Source organism: Cyprinus carpio, chromosome A13 (genome assembly GCF_018340385.1).
Source record: "Cyprinus carpio isolate SPL01 chromosome A13, ASM1834038v1, whole genome shotgun sequence".
NCBI lineage: Eukaryota > Metazoa > Chordata > Actinopteri > Cypriniformes > Cyprinidae > Cyprinus > Cyprinus carpio.
Genome location: NC_056584.1, coordinates 8,004,777 through 8,023,648, shown reverse-complemented (window position 1 = coordinate 8,023,648; position 18,872 = coordinate 8,004,777). Strand labels below are relative to the sequence as shown.

The 18,872-nt window shown below is 37.1% G+C and overlaps 1 protein-coding gene across 6 annotated transcripts in view; it reads left to right on the top strand.

The window, feature by feature from the left end:
- Positions 1-742: 742 nt before the first annotated feature.
- The window catches only part of LOC109074183 (Golgi-specific brefeldin A-resistance guanine nucleotide exchange factor 1-like), a 79,588-nt gene continuing 61,458 nt past the window's right edge, over positions 743-18,872 (top strand). For 4 of the 6 annotated variants that reach the window (XM_042768567.1, XM_042768566.1, XM_042768563.1 and 1 more), the window contains exons 1-3: positions 743-898; positions 3,307-3,409; positions 4,086-4,152. In XM_042768567.1, coding sequence (XP_042624501.1) covers positions 3,314-3,409; positions 4,086-4,152 — 163 coding nt within the window. In that variant the 5' untranslated portion in view covers positions 743-898; positions 3,307-3,313. Of the gene's footprint in view, positions 899-920; positions 1,188-3,103; positions 3,138-3,306; positions 3,410-4,085; positions 4,153-18,872 lie in introns of those variants that run through there. The other 2 variants (XM_042768564.1, XM_042768565.1) reach the window with 2 other exon arrangements.

The window sequence follows — 18,872 nt, the reverse complement described above, 5'->3', positions numbered from 1 at the left end:
ATTAAAAAAAAAACCAGTCTTGATGAAAAAAATGGGATGACTAACTTCTAAGACTAGTTTAAGTAGTCTAGTTTATGCCTCTGTTGTCTCTCTGATACACAATACGACTGTGTAGCTATAGATTAATGTATAGATGTCATGAACACCTGAAGGCAAACAATGCTGCCCTCCTTGGACAACAATGTGGGTGTGAATTTTCTGTGCTTCTTGAAAGTTTCTGTATTTTTATTTCAAGGATGTATGCTGTCCTGTTAGCGAACACCTTCAGATATCGTTTAAATTGGTTTGCAGCATTGACATAAATTTCGTTACTGGTGTGTTTTGTTCATTTCTGTCAGACTCTTCGATGGGCTGCAGCATCGGTGGATCTTTTGGAAACTGTCTTAATAAACCCGTATTATTGGAGCTACTGTTGACTGTGTCAGGAGAAAAATGAGCCCGTCCTGTTGGTTTTTATACAGTCTGAACTCTGGACGCCTCCGTCGGTGAAATTCAACCAACCCTGTTTGGATGTGACGTAACGAAGTCCCGCCCTATTTTGACAGCTAACAGGAGAATATAAATGTTACGACAATTATAAACATTCTAATTGGCTTTACAGTATATAAACACGTAAAACCGACCATTTAAAAGTATGCCAATGATGTGTCATTGTTTCAAAATAACGACGTAACCTCTTTTATAAACACGGGAAGTAAGGTTCCAGACTTAAAAGATGATTGGCTGAAAACAGCTGTCCGTTGACAGGAAGCATCATGGTAGTGTGCGCCTGCACCATTTCCACGTCAGTAAGTTTGCCTGTGCAGGAGATTACCTACCGGCGACACAATATATGTGCTATAGTGCGATTACAGAAAAACAGCAGGGCATGACAACACTACGAGGAACTGTCTAAGATGTAAGCCTTTATTTAACGCGGTTATTTGTACGAACGCTTTTGACAGCCTTCTAAACTAGTTCGACAAATGAGTGGAAATGAACCCGAACGCCATTTTGGATTCGCCGCCTTCGAGTCAACAGCAGTGTTTATATGTTTCTTTCTGTTTTGAAAAACGCATACACGCAGAAGGAGGAACGAGCTCTTATAAATCACAACGAGGGGGCCACGAGGTCACATTTAACACGTTTATCTGAGCTAGCTAACAGCTGTAGTCAGTATGACAAACCGCTTGCTAGTTTGTTGACAGGTTGGTTAGCTGCAACATCAGCTTTGTTGTTTATTCACAAGTCTTTTGGTTTCCACATTCACAGTCGCATCTCGAGATAGAAGATATGGGAAAGACAGCTGAAGATGTAACGTTACGTTCACAGTCGCTTAACATGTTATTTTATCATTGACAAGAATTGCTAGCAGACTAGCTGAGCTTGTTGGCCTGCTGATCAGTTGAGCCATAATCAGTTCACACTCCTCATCAACCGGTGAACATCACACGCTGCAGTGAGAAAGACTTGTTGTTTGTAATGATGGGATGCTGCTGGAGATGAATAGCAGGGGGCCTGAGTCTGTCATGAAGGAGTGATCTGTAGCATCATGGTTGTTAGTACGTGGCTGTTATCACTGAATGATCCAGGCCCTCTCTCTGGAATATGTGCTCGCAGTAGAGCAAACCATTTGTGCTTCATTAGATGTTTATGCACAGATGTTTTACTATAGAGCGTAATTTTCACCCCAACTTCCTTTCAATATGTGTAGGTCTAGAGGAGGATGCTGTATGTTGCTACTATTTTGCTTCCCTATGCATTTAAATATTCATTAACTAAGACAAATCAATGGGAGATATAGTCATACCTGACATTTATGCATTTTATGCAAGTAGTAAGTAATACTTTTAAATCAACCTGACATTTTTATGCATTTTCTTTATATTACAAGCTATTATAATTTCATCTATCCCATAAAAAAAAAAATAATCAAAGGATCAACAAGTTGTCCCATAAAAAAAAAAATATATATATATATATATATATATATAGATATATATAGATATATATATATATATATATATTAATATATATATATATATAAATATATGGGGACAACTTGTTGATCCTTTAGTCAAAAATTGAGGGAAAAAATCTTAAAAATAAGATGAAATTAATAAAAAAGTATTACTTACTACTTGCATAAAATGCGTAAATGTCAGGTATTTAAAAGTATTACTTACTACTTGCATAAAATGCATAAATGTCAGGTATGACTATATCTCCCATTTATTTGTCTTAGTTAATGTATATTTAATTGGATAGGGAGGCAAAATTAAGTAAATCAAAGTCGCTTCAATTAAGTAAGTATTAATTTTGAAATATTACTAGGAATATCAAAGTTATTCTAATTTTTTTAAGATTTCACAGCAAAACGACTCGAGTAGGGGATTTTGCAATTGTACTAAAAGACCCATTACTTGCTAGAGAAGTATAATCTATCAATAAGAGTACAGAAGGCATATAGTAGATTGTGTACCGCAGGTTGTTCACCAGAGTTTTGTTTGTTGATCATTTAGAAGCCTTAGAGATATTCAGAGGAGAGATTTTTGTTTCTAGAATATCAAATGATCCTGTGGACTTTAGGGTTAAAATACAACGCTTCAAAGACCTAATGATCTTTCTAAATGTACATTAGTTATTTAAGGTGAATGCTTTCATTTGGTAGTTTTGTAGCTTAACAGCATACATCAGGATTTTGCCTTCTTGAATGCTGATGTTAAATAGCCATAGTGGATGAAGTATGCAAAGTTGTAGAACTGATTAAGACTTTTCTGATATGCAGGTTTGTTCACATATTATATTTAACACTGTGATTGTTATAACTCGTCATCACTGTGGATCTCTAGATGGGTTTCAGTTTCCCTTTTCCAGAACATGAGCCAAATGTTTGCCTTTCTGCATAAACAAATAGATTTTTGTGTGTCGAGATTACTTTTCTTGTCATATAGAGCCTCATAGTTTTATGTATCATCTGTATTTCTATGTGTTTGTAACATTATCATTTATGAGAGACATATCCTTGCATCAACATGTCTTTGAAAAACATTGTGATTTCGGTTATGCCTGTCTTGCCCCCACAAGGCACTGTCTTGAATAAAGAAGTCTGATCTGCTGCTACCTGTCTGCTGCATTATCTGATGCTTTACACCGAGGTGACCTCCAGCTTTAAGCTCTGCTCTATAACCTGTGGTCTAATTGAGCTGTCTGACTAGGATGATCGTATACAATGTTCATGTGTATCTCATGCTATCAAGAAAACTATATATGTTTGATGTTGAGTTTGTACTTGTGTTTAATTGCATATTTCTAATTAAATCCTAGATTCACGATGGTGGACAAGAATATATACATCGTTCAAGGGGAGATTTCTATTGTCGTTGCTGCTATCAAGAGGAACTCTAGATGGAGTACCCATACTCCTTTGGTAAGTTGTCTGAAATGTAGGTTCACGTTAGATATTTGAAATAATATTCAGCGTGACCACACTGGCCAGTTTATGACCGTATGTTTCTCATAATTCTTTAATATTGAAATTAGGGATGCACTGATATTAATATGATTCTGACTGAAATTGATAAGCCGATAAAGGTTTTCATGTTATGGCTGATATTTAAATTTTATACCATTTTGTCTAAAGAAAGTAAAAGTAAAAATAAAACATAAAAAATCGTCGTTTTAAATGCTACAAGTAAATTTAGGCATCACAACATTGTAATGTGTATCAAATATGTGTGTATGTATATCAAATATGTTAAAAATATACTTTAAGTGATTGTTTGATGATGGCAAAGGTAATCTAAATGTGTTGGGGCAGTCCAGGGCTAAGAATCAAAGACTCCCACCTGCAACCCGAATGTTTCTGTTCACAACCTCATGTCCTGAAGGAATTGTAGGTGGGGGGAGGGAATAACCAGTGCTCTCTTCCACCCTCAATACCACGACTGAGGTGAGACCCTTGAGCAAGGCCCTTGGGTAATATTGGCCCAATACATAATGCAATTAAATAACATGAAAATATCAAATGATATTGTTAGATAAATCATAACATGCCAAATTGTCGCTAACTAGAATGATAAAATGATTTTCTCATTTTTTCACAGGATGAAGAACAGGATCCACTACTCAACAGCTTCAGCCAATTGAAAGAGACCCTCAATAACATAAAAGGTTAGACATGATCAAATTCAGGATTGCAGTAGATGAGTTACTAAATAAGTTATTGAACAAGGTGTTTGGACAGTTTTCTGTCATTTTGTAGTCCATTTATCTAGTTTCAAAATTTTGTAATAGCAACTGTTGAAATATCCTTTTCCCTTCAGTCTAAATAGTACAGATTTGGTTGACAAAAGTAAAACAAAAAAAAAAAATACCCACAAAGGTATGTTTTCTTTTGCGCAAGCACCATTTCTTCTTTTCCTTTATTGGAGACTACAATGAAGCACGTCTGGTGGGATCAAACTAAATAGACTCATTTAGCATTTGCAAGTGCTTCTTTCCTGCTACAGGACGAAAGCAAATTTAACCAGGTGTATGCTAAATTTCCTCTGAGGAAAGGGATGGCCTTTTCAAATCAGTCAATATTATCTTTCTCAGTGTCTTACTATTGGGCTCTTATGGCACCTCGTAATGTTTTGGGTCCCATTGAAACTGTCAGTGTTTGTTCATCTAGTTATACAAATGCCTCTTAATGAACAGCTAAGGTAAATGTTATGCTGTGTTTTTATGCAATTGTTCCTTTGTTAAAAAAGAAAAGAAAATTCTTTCTTGCCGTGATGCAGGGGAAAAGGGTATTATAATAATTTTATAACTGATCTTGGATGAAAATTCCTACTATTTTATCTATTTTACTGTTTAAATAATTTTTTCATGACAACTGATCGAAGAAGACTTTTGAAGACAAGGTGAATCCCCAAATAAGTTGAGAACTTTAACAATCCCAGTAACTCGCATATGCGACTAAATCTTCACTCTGGGTGACTAAATGATGTCTAATATTAGCCACTGGCTAATAAATTTTAGTCCAATTAAAGTTGGACGTTAAGTATAAGTTTAGCACAGATATATATTCACTCGCCGAACACGTTGACTGAGCGCTTCAGAGTTTCTCTCTCCATCAGGCGATCTGTGATATTTTTCAATTTATGTCAATGGATGCGCAGCGCACCAGTGTTTGACGCACCGTAAACTCTAGAGTGAAGGCGCACGACTCGCCGACGCTTTGCTTTTTTTCCTCAAACGCAAAGAGAGAGAGAGCGCGCAAGAGAGTCTTACATGTAAAAGATGTTCTTTGTTGTGTTTTCCTGTCAAAATAATGGAATTCCTTTGGAATTCTTCAGCTTTTAAGAACTGCCAGGTTCTCCGGTAGTAGGCTTAGCTAATGCGCGAACAACAATCTCATCACTTGTTATCATCCCTGTTTTGATTTCAGCAAATCAGTTTGAGAGAATGAAGACAGACAACATGATTAATATTCATGAATCCAGCAGCTTGTTAATCCTTAGTGTGTTTTATATTGTTCTTAGTAGAATTCATAGTATGATTATTATCTTATCAGTATAATTGATAGTTTTTTCTCATTTTTTTACGAAAACACTGAATGACCAAAAAAGCACCACCACCAGTCCTAAGTTCAGTTACATGGAAACATAATGGAATTTATAGATAAAAGTCTGGCGAGAAAGCTTAAAAATTTACTAGCCAATGGCAATTCAATTGCCAAGGTGTCCGTAGAGGGTTGAATGAGTGTGATGACTGATTAAAACAAGCCCTTTAGACTGTTTCTGCCCCTCTTACCCAAAAGACAATCTCGACTAACATGACTTCCCTTTGTTAGCTGAAAGTCCTGCTAAGCATGCCAGCCTGATTCATCATAGTGAGTTTCAGTGTGTATTAATGGAGGGGTGTAAGTTGATGAGCTGTGTAGCAGCTTTCTACTCTGTCTGCATGTCGTCATGCCTCTGTAATGGAAGCCCGGGACAGGGAGTCCTCTTTCCGGAGAATAGTGCTGTTCGGAGATGGACAGGAGCGGCTGTGTCTGGAAACAGGGAGAAATCTGCCAAACTCCCCCTCTGACCCGTAGCAAAGGCCTTGTTAGTTCTCTTGTGCTGTTGAGAAAGTGTTGACTTTCATTCAACTACTTCATAGTCTTGCATAGAAGATTGTTTTCCAAGCCACTATTGTTTAAAAGTTTGGGGTCAGTAAGATCTCTTCTGCCCACCGAGGCTGCTTTTATTTTATTAAAAAAAGCAGTAAAATTGTGAAATATTATTACAGTATAATTAACCCCCCCCCATTTGAATGCATCTTAAAATGTAATTTATTTCTGTGATGCACAGTTGAAGTTTTAGCATCATTACCCCAGTCTTCAGTGTCACACGATTCTTCAGAAATCATATTAATATGTTGATTTGCTGCTCAAGAAAATTTTCTTACTTTTATCAATGTTGAAAACAGTTTGTGAATAGGAAGTTCAACAGCATGTATTTGAAATGAATATCTTTTGTAACGTCATAAATATCTTTACAGTAACCTGTGGTAAATTTGCTGAATACGAGTTATTTAAAAAAAAATTACTGCCTCCAAACTTTTGAATGATAGTGTATGATGCAAAATAAGTTATTTCTGGAAGTATCAAATACATTTATTTGATTTACAGACTTTACAGGACTCGGCAATAAGGACTGAACGATTGCCCGGGGCCAGCGTGAAAGACGCTCGGGACAGTTAATGGATTTGTCACTTGCCTGATCGGGCCACTGCCGCGTCGTCACAAAAAGTTTATCATTTGCATCTGTTTTAAAGCCTTGCTAATTAAAAGAACCAAAAATTCAAGCAATTTAAAAGCATTCCAGCAAGGCGCGAAAGTAACTCCATTCAGTACTTGCGCGCTGTGTTCTGTGTGAGCAGTGTGCGCACAGACAGCTGCGTCTCTGATGCCCAAGCCCTGAGTTAAGTTTCTTTCCGTGTCTTTCTTGCGTTTGAACAGACAAATACATACAAAAAAAGTGTCAAAATACTCTTCTTGGTGAGTTACTTTGTAGCTTTAACAATGATTAATTTATAGTACAGATGCACCAGTTAACTGGGCATTTATTGTTTTATTTCAGACTATCTCTGTTCCGTGCTTGCACACAAACTGCATCACAATAATTTTTTCAAAATGTAATTTGTGTGGAAATATTATGTTATTATTATATTTATTATGTAAACGTCCGTTAACAGGCTGGCGACGCTGAAGGTGAATGCAAAGTAAAATAAAAAAACAAAATCCTAAATATTAAAATTTAAATGGATGTGTTTCTGAGTGGAACTGACTGTTTTCAGAAACGGTTACATGGCATTTTCTTTTCATCTTGGCTCTAAATGCTGCTGTTGCATAAGTGCCACCTGCTGGCAGAGAGTGAATCTGCGTCTCATTAAGCCCGTCTGCTGTTTTGGTTTTGTGCTGATGTTTGATGTAGCATAATTTCACAAAGCTAAAGTCAGACCATTCTGTTTTTGCTTCAGATTTTGAAATTATACAGTCTAAATAAAACATTGCACATGCTACAAGTATGTATAAAGTTTCATGATTAAAATGCAGTGGTTACCATTAATTTCAAGTGGCTATGAAAATCAAGGTCCAACACAGTGGAAAAATATGGAAATGTTATTTTAGATGTGATTATTCAATTTCTGTACCTGAACACATAGAAACATAACCTAAAGCATAAGGTTGGTAGTTTTCTATTGTATAGAAATTGAAATCGAGAATTGTAAAATTTAAGTATCTAAAATATTGGTGTCATAAAAGCTTATTTATTAAAATACAAGATAACATAAATCAAAAACAATGATAAAGGCAACCATTTTATTTTTTTGCGGCAGGGCCAGTAAAAATGTTGGCAGGGCAAGTTATAATTTGAACCACTGGCCCGTCTGTGCCAGTAGAAAAAATCCTTAGTGTTGAACCCTGCTTTACCTTACTATTTGCCTCTTAATAATGGATTTAAAAATGTAAGAGCTTAGTAAGTAATGCACAAATACTGCTTAATGCCTTTTCAAGAATGATGAAATAAGTTGAATTGGGGTCATATTATATTGCCAGTGTTTTGGCTTACGGTACTGTGTATTAAATTATATGTGTATGTCTTAAATGGTGTTGAGTGGACTTTTGTAGCCCAGCTGTCTTCTTTATGAAAGCCTTGTAATTCCATTGACATTGTGGCCATTTTATCTTAACTAACAACAAAAGATTCCGCTGAAGGAAATGTGGATTAGCCCCAAAGGTTTACTAGCCACTTTCCCTTGCTTGATAAAGGTTTCATTCTCCTTCCTCTGCACCATTCATTTGATTGGCAGGCACATGTGCCGTATGGCAGCAGAGTGCAGCTGGAAGTATATCATCTGCAGTTTAGGTTGGGTAAATATAGCAGGGAGGCTTGTCAACCCAAGAGATAGATTGTTCTGGGAAAGGAAGTGTTGTCTCCCATTCCACAAAAAAAGTGTTCTTTTCTTGAATAAGAACATTTTTGTATTTATGAAACAAAGAGTTTCCCGAATTTAGTACATTGGCACTCATGCTACCTCACCTAGATGTGCACTACACCTGATTCAAGGAGTGAGTGTGGTTTTGCTAAAATGTGCTAAACAAGACTAAAAAAAAAATTCCCCAACATTTTTGCAAGTAGATTTGCATACTGTGAAGTTTTTCCCCCCACAAATTGGAACTTATTGGTTGAAGTAGCAGATTATATGGAAATTAGCTTTCTATTTCAACAGGAACATAGGTTACGTTTTGTTATAGATGCCACAAGTACCCAATTATTTATTTATTTATTTATTTATTTTTATAGCTGAGTTTCACTGGGTTTTCTATTTGTCTCTTGTCTTGGAATCTCAAGCATGAAGGTGGTGACAGCAATGATCTGTTTCATCTGTTGTTATTTGAACAAGACTCATGGAGTTACATACCAATGCTGAATCTGCAGACTTTTCCATACACAATCATAATTATAGGTAAAAGTTTTATAAATGAATTAATATAGACAGACAGCTTCCTTTATGATTTTAGAGAAAGTCATACAGAAAAAAAAAAAAGTTGTCTCTGGGTTTTTCCAAAGTTGAAAGTCATACAGAAAGTATTTTGCTCTTATCCTTTTTTTGACAAAAATTTTGGTAGCCGCCTCCTTTTTTTGAATTTTATAATGTTTATATGTTGGTAAAATGACTCCTTTTTTTTTTTTTTTTTTTTTTTTTTTTTTTCAATTTATAGAATAAATGTAAACGACAGTACCCCTCTTTTGACAGCAGAAGCCACTCAAATGTTCTTGTTAATCCAGAACCCCTCTTTAATCACAAACAATCAACTTGGGGTGACAAATGAATGTCAAGTATTTTTCAGCCATCAGCTTTTAGACTCTTTTAGATCTCCATTTTTGAAATCCACAAACACAGTGGTCTTGGAGATATGAGCTTTAGATCTTACGTCTAGCTTGGTAAACAACTGCTTGATGTTTCTATTGGTTTTGTAAGGGAGATATTCTAGCTATGAAACATGGTCTGTTTAACATCAAATTGAGAAATAGGATTCAGTCTGGAGTCATTTAATTCTCTGGGGATATTTTTGATATTGGCTGTACATTGAATATCTACCACTGAGGCAAAAAGGAGGGGGGGGGGGGTGAAGGAAACGTCACATTGAATGAAGATGTCTCACCTGCTCATGGTATTCACTTTTTATACACTAGTCAGCCTGAGCCTTAGTCCTGTAAAGCTTTGAATCTTCTTCCAGCCCTCCCCCTCCCTTCATGTCAAAGGTCAGGTTTTTGACAAGTCTGCAGAGGAAGCCGACAGACTAAATCCTCTCATTTTTATTCATACATCATACAAATACAGGTTTAAAGATGCCACCCGGTAGATCCAATACCAGAGCTTTGTTTGATTGACAGCTCTCTCACTTACCCTGTATTCCTAGACTTTCCTCTCGTTTGGTTTTCAGGTACTAAAGAAATTCCTCCTGTAATAGGTCAGACCACACCATCCGATGATTGGATGGTGACTGGGTTTTGTAGTAAACATCTCAGTGATACTTTGATCGCTGGTTCTTTTTAGGCGCTTTTCGTAATCTCTTCATCTCCTGAACAAAGGGCTGTGAAGGAATCCTTTGACTGTGTCTTCTTAAGATATTTGACTTGCCTTTGACAGCTCTTGAGTACAGTTTTTGCAAATTCTTGTCTCTATCTGTATATATATTTGAAACTATATTTGGCATGTAAACCTACACATTTTAAGTAATGGGGTTCAATATACAATTTTTGCATAACATTTGTTGCACTACCATTTAATATGTTATTAATATGTTAATTTTTATTTTATCCAGCCATTGGTGTCCTCTGTTTCAGTCTTAACATATGTATGTAAAGTGAACTATAGCTCAAGGTCAAGTGTGATATGTCTCTGGCTCACAGCTGCGCCTGTGTGCTGGCGTCCCAACAAGGGTTTCTCCCGGGGCACGTGGGAATATGCTGCTCCATTGAGGCCCTGTGGACTCTTCCGCCATTTGATATGTGGATGTATATCATAGCTAGATGATCTGTAAGAATGTGCACACGAAAAAAAAACAGAGTCGTAAGTCAGGTCAGACCGACACAAATGCAAATATGTTTACTTTACCACGGCAAATGGAGCAAATAAATTCCCCTTCCCCTTCAAGTGAAGGGAGAGGAAAGAAAACATGAGGGTCTGCCACTCATGTCCTTGGTAACGTCATCTGAGATTGCAAACAAATAGAAAGTAGCGTGTGAGTGTTCTCAATATCAATGTGATGAATGCTTCTACTGGGAAGTCACTTAGGTTTAAAGTTACAAAATAATAATGACCGAAATAACAGTAATGACTTACAGGAGAGATATTACAGGAGATATTTTTTTTATTATTGATTATGGTGGTAATCTAGTCAACCTCACTGAATTCAGCATCAGGGATAGTTCACAAAAGGGCCTTTCGCACCGTGGGAGCCTTTTCATAGTACCAGAACTAATTGTGGAACTACCCACTTTTTCGGAACTGGGTGTGATTTTTAGTACTGGACTGTCTAAGCAGCACAACTGGTGCTACCTGTGAAGTAAGTATACATTGATTGGCCAGACGCGTACGAAAACACCTTCATCCGCCATGATTTAAAATGCAGTGTAAATATACATTGTCAGCTTATTTCGCAAAGTATGGAGAACAGCGATAGATGGACGGACGTTGAAGTGCAGGCACTTGTAGGAAATGTAGCACAGCCAGTTGTTGTTGGAGATTCTTAGTCCTCCTTTTCCGTTCTTTCAATCACTTTATGTATACATCAACATTCCATGTCCATTATTGTGAAACCCACAAGACACAATAAAAACACTGCTCCGATCACAGCATCCTCCATCTAACTGTTGTTAACGTTCTTCTTTGTTTTCGTTGTTGAACGCCACACACAAATGACGTCGCTGTTGACCGGCTTACGTCACTTTCTAGGACACACTGTCGGTGCGAATGCAACCCTTTAAATGGTACTGGGAAATAGTTCGCAAAATCATCCCAGTACTTCAGTACTGTACATTTAGTTCTGGAACTAAAGCGGTGCGAAAGGGCCTAATGGTAGGCTAGTTGACTAGTCATATCAACAGTAATTGGTCACTAGAACAGACTTGATATTTGCCTCATGCTGACATCAAACTATATATACGTAATGTCCAAATTATTATCATTAACCTCTTATGCTAAGCTGAAGGTTTAAAGGCAGGGTTACTGTCCTGGTGTCAGTGTCATAGAGATGAGATGACCTAACCTGGTGAATAGTGAGAGGTTCACTGGAAGGAATTTACAACTGCTGTTCCCTGAGGAGAGAGGCCTCCTTCCATTACGCCAAATCACCCGTCCTGGGTTTCTATCCCAAAACAATTCTCAACTGTCCTTATATCCTCTTCGCCACATTGATGCCAGAGGAAAGATGCTTCTGTGGAAGAGGAAAGGTGATTTGCAAATAATCATAAAAAATGTTAAGTGTGAGACTTCCTCCTGGAGGTGCAGCTGGATCATGAACAGTGGGTACTGATCCATTCTTAAATGGTAACATTTTTAGCAAAACCTGCCTTGAATTGTACCTCATTCAAAAAGCAGTCTGGAGTAAAATGATTTGTGCAGACAAACGATTTTAGGTGTATTTGCTGGCACATTACCATCAAAGGTAAAAATTAACCACTGTGTCCTAACTGATGTCGGGAGAAAATAAATACTCATGTTCTACTTTTACATCCTACTACAAAACACCTGCATTACTTAAGAGATGTCACTACAGCTGTTCGGGGGCGGAGAAAATATCGGACAGTGTACGACTGGCTGAGGGCAGAGATATGCTAATAAGGGACAGTCCATCAGTGGCTGTGGGCGGGCCTGTGTATTATGACGTCATACTGCTCAGAAAATCAAATAATTGCCTTGATAATTGAGTTTTTTTGGGGGGGTTTAAAAAAAATAGTGAATGGATTTTTATCATCGTAGGGTGGTTGTGTCCACACACTGCTAAGACAATTTAAGTTGAAACTAAGTGAATTTTAAGTGAATTTTTAATCCAATGTCCCCTTTAAGACTAAGAATAATAATTATTGATAATAAGAAGGCAAACATATATTATGCGGCTGTTTAAAATAATTTTTATCAATGAAATTTATTTTCACAACTACGGTAATTGATTTTGTTAGATATTAATATAGTTAATAGTTTTATCAAAATAAAGCCGTGTCTGCTGTTTGACTAAAAAATTGATGTTTTAGGCACTATTTATTTATAGTTGGGAGTGGGTATAAATTGTTTTTCATACTGACTTACATTTAGAAAAAATGCACACTCATGAATGCAAAAATTTACATCAGAACAGCTTTACACATGATTTGCAAAAAATTTGATTTGACTAATGTTTCATGAAGGTGGCCCAGTGTGAGACGGGAGAGTAATGTAATGTTGGTGTAACCTGTTTGAAAACAGACATTAATTTTGCAACTTTGTTTGGTGACACTAAAGCTGATTGATATCGAAATCACTTAATTTCTCTTTTGTTAGCTAGAGTCCCAAAACAAAAACTTCAGTGATATTCTTTAAATGTACTGTTTTTTTTTCTTTTCATTTTTTGTTGCATGCTCCTTGTTGTAAATGTAGATCGCATAGCAAAGGCTTTAGTCTAGCTGCAGCACTCGGGCTTGAATAATGAAATGCATTACTTGAAGCTGCGCAGATGCTTTTCCGAAGGTGTGTTGAAGTGTTACTTTAGCTCTGTAAATCCACAGTACATGCTTCATATGTAAGTCATCCGTCCCTGTGGTAAGTTTAACACCCACAGCTTTGTATGGTGTCACTCAGGGTGGCAGTGTGCTCATCATGGCCTCTGTCCCGCTGTAATAAAACCCTCCATAAGTCGTGATGATGGATGCTTGTCTCCTCTTTGCCAAGCAACAACCCAGTGCTGGTTAGTAGCTGTAAATCTGGCCAGTTAACAGTGCTCTAAACGGGGACTGACAGTCAGGGCTTAGGCCCAGTGTTAGGTGGGGATGCAACTGTTGTCCTGTTTCAGAGCCTCGCAACAATGTGCTGAGTGCATGGAGGGGCCCAGTGCACAACTATTAATCATACTCTGTGCTATGAAAGGCTCACGGCATGGGGGTACATGTGTATGGAGGAGGTGAAGGTGGCGTTGGTGCGGTGGTTATGTTGACAGGAACAGAGGACAAGATGGAGTACAACAAGCTGCCCGACTCCATGCAGCGTGTCCACACCCCCCGACCTGACCGTCTAACCTCGCTAACCCAGTGCTTTAAAGAGGAAACGTTAAAAGGTGTGTGAGCTGCAAGGTTAAAACAATTATACGGGCCAGAGAAGTGAAATTATATACTGCTCTGTTTGAGAACGCTTCCTTGCAGTGTGTTACAGGTTAAAATCTAGTCTTGGGAGGTTTTGTTAAATGTCATATAAAATAGGAATAAATGGTTATTAGCCAGTGTTAGAAATGTATTTATGCAGTTTTACAGAATCATTTGAAATTGGTGTTTAATTATGCATACTTATTTCCACAGTTTTTACATTTAGATTATTTTTGTATATTTTTTTTTAATCTAATGCTCACTTTAACTTTAAAAAATCTTTAATAATTTAACAATACTGTTAAATGTAATTCTGTAGCAGTTCTCAGTAGCAAATGAATATCCATTTTCACACTGTTCTTTCAGACTTGGTTATTATCGGCCATAACTTCACAAATGATCACCTTATCAATATCAGCTATACAATGCCATTCCGAACTTTGGGGTCAGTACGGTTTTTATAAGGTATAGTTAATTTTTATTTCACAAGGATAAATTAAATTGATCAAAATTCACAGTAAAAACTACATAGTCACAAAACATTTCTATTTCAGATGTATCAGTTTCCATAAAAATATTAAATGACACAACTGTTCAATGTTGATAAAAGGAAATGTTTCTTGAGCAGCAAATCAGCATGTTAGAATGATTTCTGAAGATCATGTGACACTGAAGACTGGAGTAATGATGCTGAAATTACAGCTTTGCATCACAGGAATAAATTACATTTTAAAATGCATTAAAATAGAAAACAGTTTCTAAATTAGATATAATATTTCACAACATTTTAGTTTTTTAAAAATGTAAAAAAAAAAAAAAAAAAATTGACCAACCCCCAAATTTTGATGGTACTGTATTTGAAAGACACTTACCTGTAGTAATACATAAGAAAATCAGCACGGACATTGTCACATAATCAAATTATTATAATGGCCTTCATATAGCTTGTTTTTATTTGCAAAGACACTGTCCACCCTGGCAGAATGTAGTGATTTTCATTTTTAAAAAAATGTACCGTTTTAACAACAAAAACATTTTGGTTTCTGCATTTGTCTAATTTCCTGCTTCAGTGATAAATCCTGCATCACCTAAAGGTACTCTACACCTAAAAAAAAAAAAAAAAAAAAAAAAAAAAAAAAAAAAAAAAAAAAAAAAAAAAAAAAAAAAAAAAAAAAAAAAAAAAAAAAAACGGCACCGAAGAAAAATTGATTTGTACTCGAGACTCTCAAAATAGTCAAGCTCCTTCTGTAGATAGTGCAAATTGACTCAAGTTACACTGGCAGCTTTTGTTGTGAGGTCTGCAGTAATCCCTCATCAGCGCAGCAGATGATGATTAGCAAACAAGACTGCTTAATTACTTTCTGCCTTCTGAATTAATATTACTCTGATGTAAACAGACACTCTGCTGATATGAAACCACTGTTTGTATGCAGCTTGAAATGTCCTTCAAACTGGCTTTGAGGCATGAAGGTTTTCCTCCGTGAGATAAAAGAACATATATTTTGTTTAAAGAAAATTATGCTGCTTATAGGACCAAAAATTCTCATTAGGCTCAATTCTGTAATGCAGAGGGTTATTACAGGTTGCAGTTCAGTCTGTTGTACCTTTCTAAAGTACTGAGTGTTTTTGTGTGGTTGTGTTGGATTGCTCTTTAATGTTCTGTTAAGTATATTCTTACGAGGTGGTAATTGGTCCAGACTCCAGGGTTGGGAGACTTTTGCTTGACGCCTGCTCGTTTTGTTACTGGCCCTTAATAAGTCCACACTGAGAGCCGAGGACATTCATAAACTGACGGGTATTAAGGTGGGTTTTGGGCTGTTTCATCACCTCTGCCTTCGTCCCACAGCCCTTTGTGTTTAGACATGTTGACAGGACAGTTGGCATTTCCTAGACTGACAAAATGACCGGGTATCTGCAGTTTCTGCAAGTGCCATGTGCTGGTTTTCTTTGTTCAAATCACATTGTTGCTATGTTTAACCTACAGGAGGCCGGAATAAATTTAGCTAAGTCTTTATTTTCTCATTTTTTTTTTTTTTGTGTGAGCTGTACTGTTGGTGTTCTGCCAGCATGGTTTCACATCTGATCAATCATTTTGAAGACAGCCCATTTGTATTCCTGTCATAATAGAAGATGTGCACCAGACATGCTCTTGTATCCTCTTGAGTCCCAGTAAACCAGTAAGGTGCCAAGTTAAGACTGACAGAATTAAACCATTTGTTTGTAGTTGTCTTTTTTTTTTTTTGTATGTCAAGTCTAAATTTAGATGGCTGTTTCAAACAATTAAAGATGTTATTATTAATCTAGAAATCATTGTTGGTCTCTGGCCTTGCAGTTAATTGTTCCAGCTGCAATTTGAGCTGTGGTGCTTCAGCGGCAAAACTAGTTTGAGTCTGGCTTGTGGCATTTATCAGTTTTCATGACAATCATTTAAAGAAAACTAAACTATCAACACATATTTCAATGAAAATAAAGTTATATGAAAACTGATAATGATAAGAAATGTTTCTTTCTGTAAATAAGCATATTAGAATGATTTCTGAAGGATCATGTGACACTGAAGACTGAAGTAATGATGCTGAAAATTCAGCTTTGCATCAGAGGAAAAAATTACATTTTAAATGATATTAAAATAGTAAACCGATATTTTGAATTGTAATAATATTTCACACACACACACCAAAAATATAGTTTTGATCAAGTTAATTCAGAACATTAGAGACTTCTTATATTTGTCTAACTTTTAAACAGTAGTGCAATTTATTTATTTTGTCAATTCTATGTTTTATTTCACCCCAATAACAAAGCAAAAAATTTACCTGAATGCTTTATCACATTTATTCCTGACATATGTTTTTTTTTTTTTAAGCAATGGGATTTCTAGGGAATTGGGAAAAAACCTGAATGATGTATAAACAATTTGGTGATGTCAAGAGCACTTTATTCTCTGTGTTTTCAGTGAGCTTCCTCATGTGAATCCCTGAGACTAGAAAAAGATTCAAGCTACATGCAGGAGGCATAACTGTAGTTATTGGTCACACTGAATCTCCCTAAATCTGGCTTACATGCAGGCCTGGCTAAATTATTACAAAGCCTCTCTGATTCTGACCAAAGTGATTGCCCTTTGATAGTGGTAAAAAGTTTTAGTCTGGTTTCTTTGCTAAAAGATGAAAGGTGTGAGATTAACCAGTGTCTGATTTCATTGAGGAGTGTAATGTTAGAGCAAGAGTAGAGGTTGCTCAGATTTTATTGACAATGGAGAGTCTTATGATGTTGAGAGGCTTCTCTTTTTGCAAAGCTGTCAGGCTGGAGAAATCAAAACGCACAGTAGACCAGCAGTAGACTAAGCCCTGGTAGAGGGGGAATGGTTTGGGATGGGGGTTTGCAGAAATAAGGGCCAATATTAGTATTTCAGATGCAGCGCCTTGCTTGTGTGGCGTTCAGATCTTAAGCCTAGGGCGTCCCTGTGCGAATCCCAGACTGCCTTTATGGACTGAGCTAATAAACCTCTCTCCACACACACACACACACACACACACACACACACACACACACACACACACACACACACACACACCAGCTCAGACAGACAGGTGACACAGCTGCTTGTTATTTCATGCCCCATAAGGACCCTGTGACCACGAACATTCTAATACACATTTCTAATTAAATAGGCATCAGTGTGTGTGTGTGTGCATTCAAGTCCAACTGTGTTGTTTCACTCCTTACTCTATACACACACACACACACACACACACACACACACACACACACACACACACAGACTTACAGTCACGCATATTGACAGGCTTATTGGTGAATAAAATTTAAACCACTCTCGATTGTCAATGCTATGACACACACTCCTTCACTGTCACCCATATAGCATGCACACAAAAGTCCTGGTTTTATGGGCAAGTAAGGTTTTATAGCAAACGTTGACTGTTTTGAGTCGCTGTTATTTTCTGCACTTTATCTAGGCCATGTGTTCTTCTATACATCCTATAGTGTGTTGCATAGTTTATTTTATTTAATACACAGTTGAGTGAATTTCTGTTTAATTCTTCCTCCTTTTTTCAACAACATTTTTTTAAAGAATTTCTCATTGTATCATGAAGCCAAAGCTGTATTTGGATAAAGATTAAAGTGCAGGCAGAGGATACAGAGAAATCGTATGTTATTGTAATCATGTGTAACTGATCAAACACTCTTTACCAACATACAAACTGCAGCTAAATGTGGCTGTCACTCCTCTTTGAGTCTTTAATCTCATTCTGTAAAAGTACTGTATAGTGTGGTTATTTACAGAAGTGACAACCACATTCTTCACTCAAATTCAGACTTGAAAAATCACATTTACCCCTTTTCCACCAAGACATTTTGAGTGATGGTTTGGAGCCAGAGCCTAGTTTCAAATCGGTTCTTTGTCTTTTGACACCCAAAGCACCTTCTCCGAATCAGGAAAAGTGGTTCGTAAGTAGCACCAAAACATTGCTAGTCTAGAAGAAAGAACGACTTGCGTCAGGGGCTGGGGGCGGGGTTACCGTGACCAACAAGACAAACAGACACATTTGACCGCCATTTTTGAAATAGCAGCTAAACATGAACACGTTGGATTCGCTGTGTTTGGATGCCAGTGTAGGTTTGCAAAGCTATGAACATCAATAGCAATGCAACGTCTGGCATTATTGATGGTGTGTTTAGGCTTGTTCAGGATGCATCGGCGCTGCACGGACCAGTCGATGTGTGGCATCGGGGTGCTGCAGGAGTGATTGGAAAGCAGACAACACTCTGTGCTTTTGGATCGCTTTTGCGGCGCTTTGGTGTTGTGTGCTGATGCATCTTGAACAAGCCTGTTGTGTTTGGCACTGCCATGCTACCATTGGTGGGAAAGATTAGACGTATTCAGTGACGTAAGACCTGACTCTCTAGCCTGTGGAAAGGCATACCGGTTCTTTAGAAGGCTCGACAGTCAAACCAACTCCGAACCAGCAATAGCACTGGCTCTTCAACTAGCAC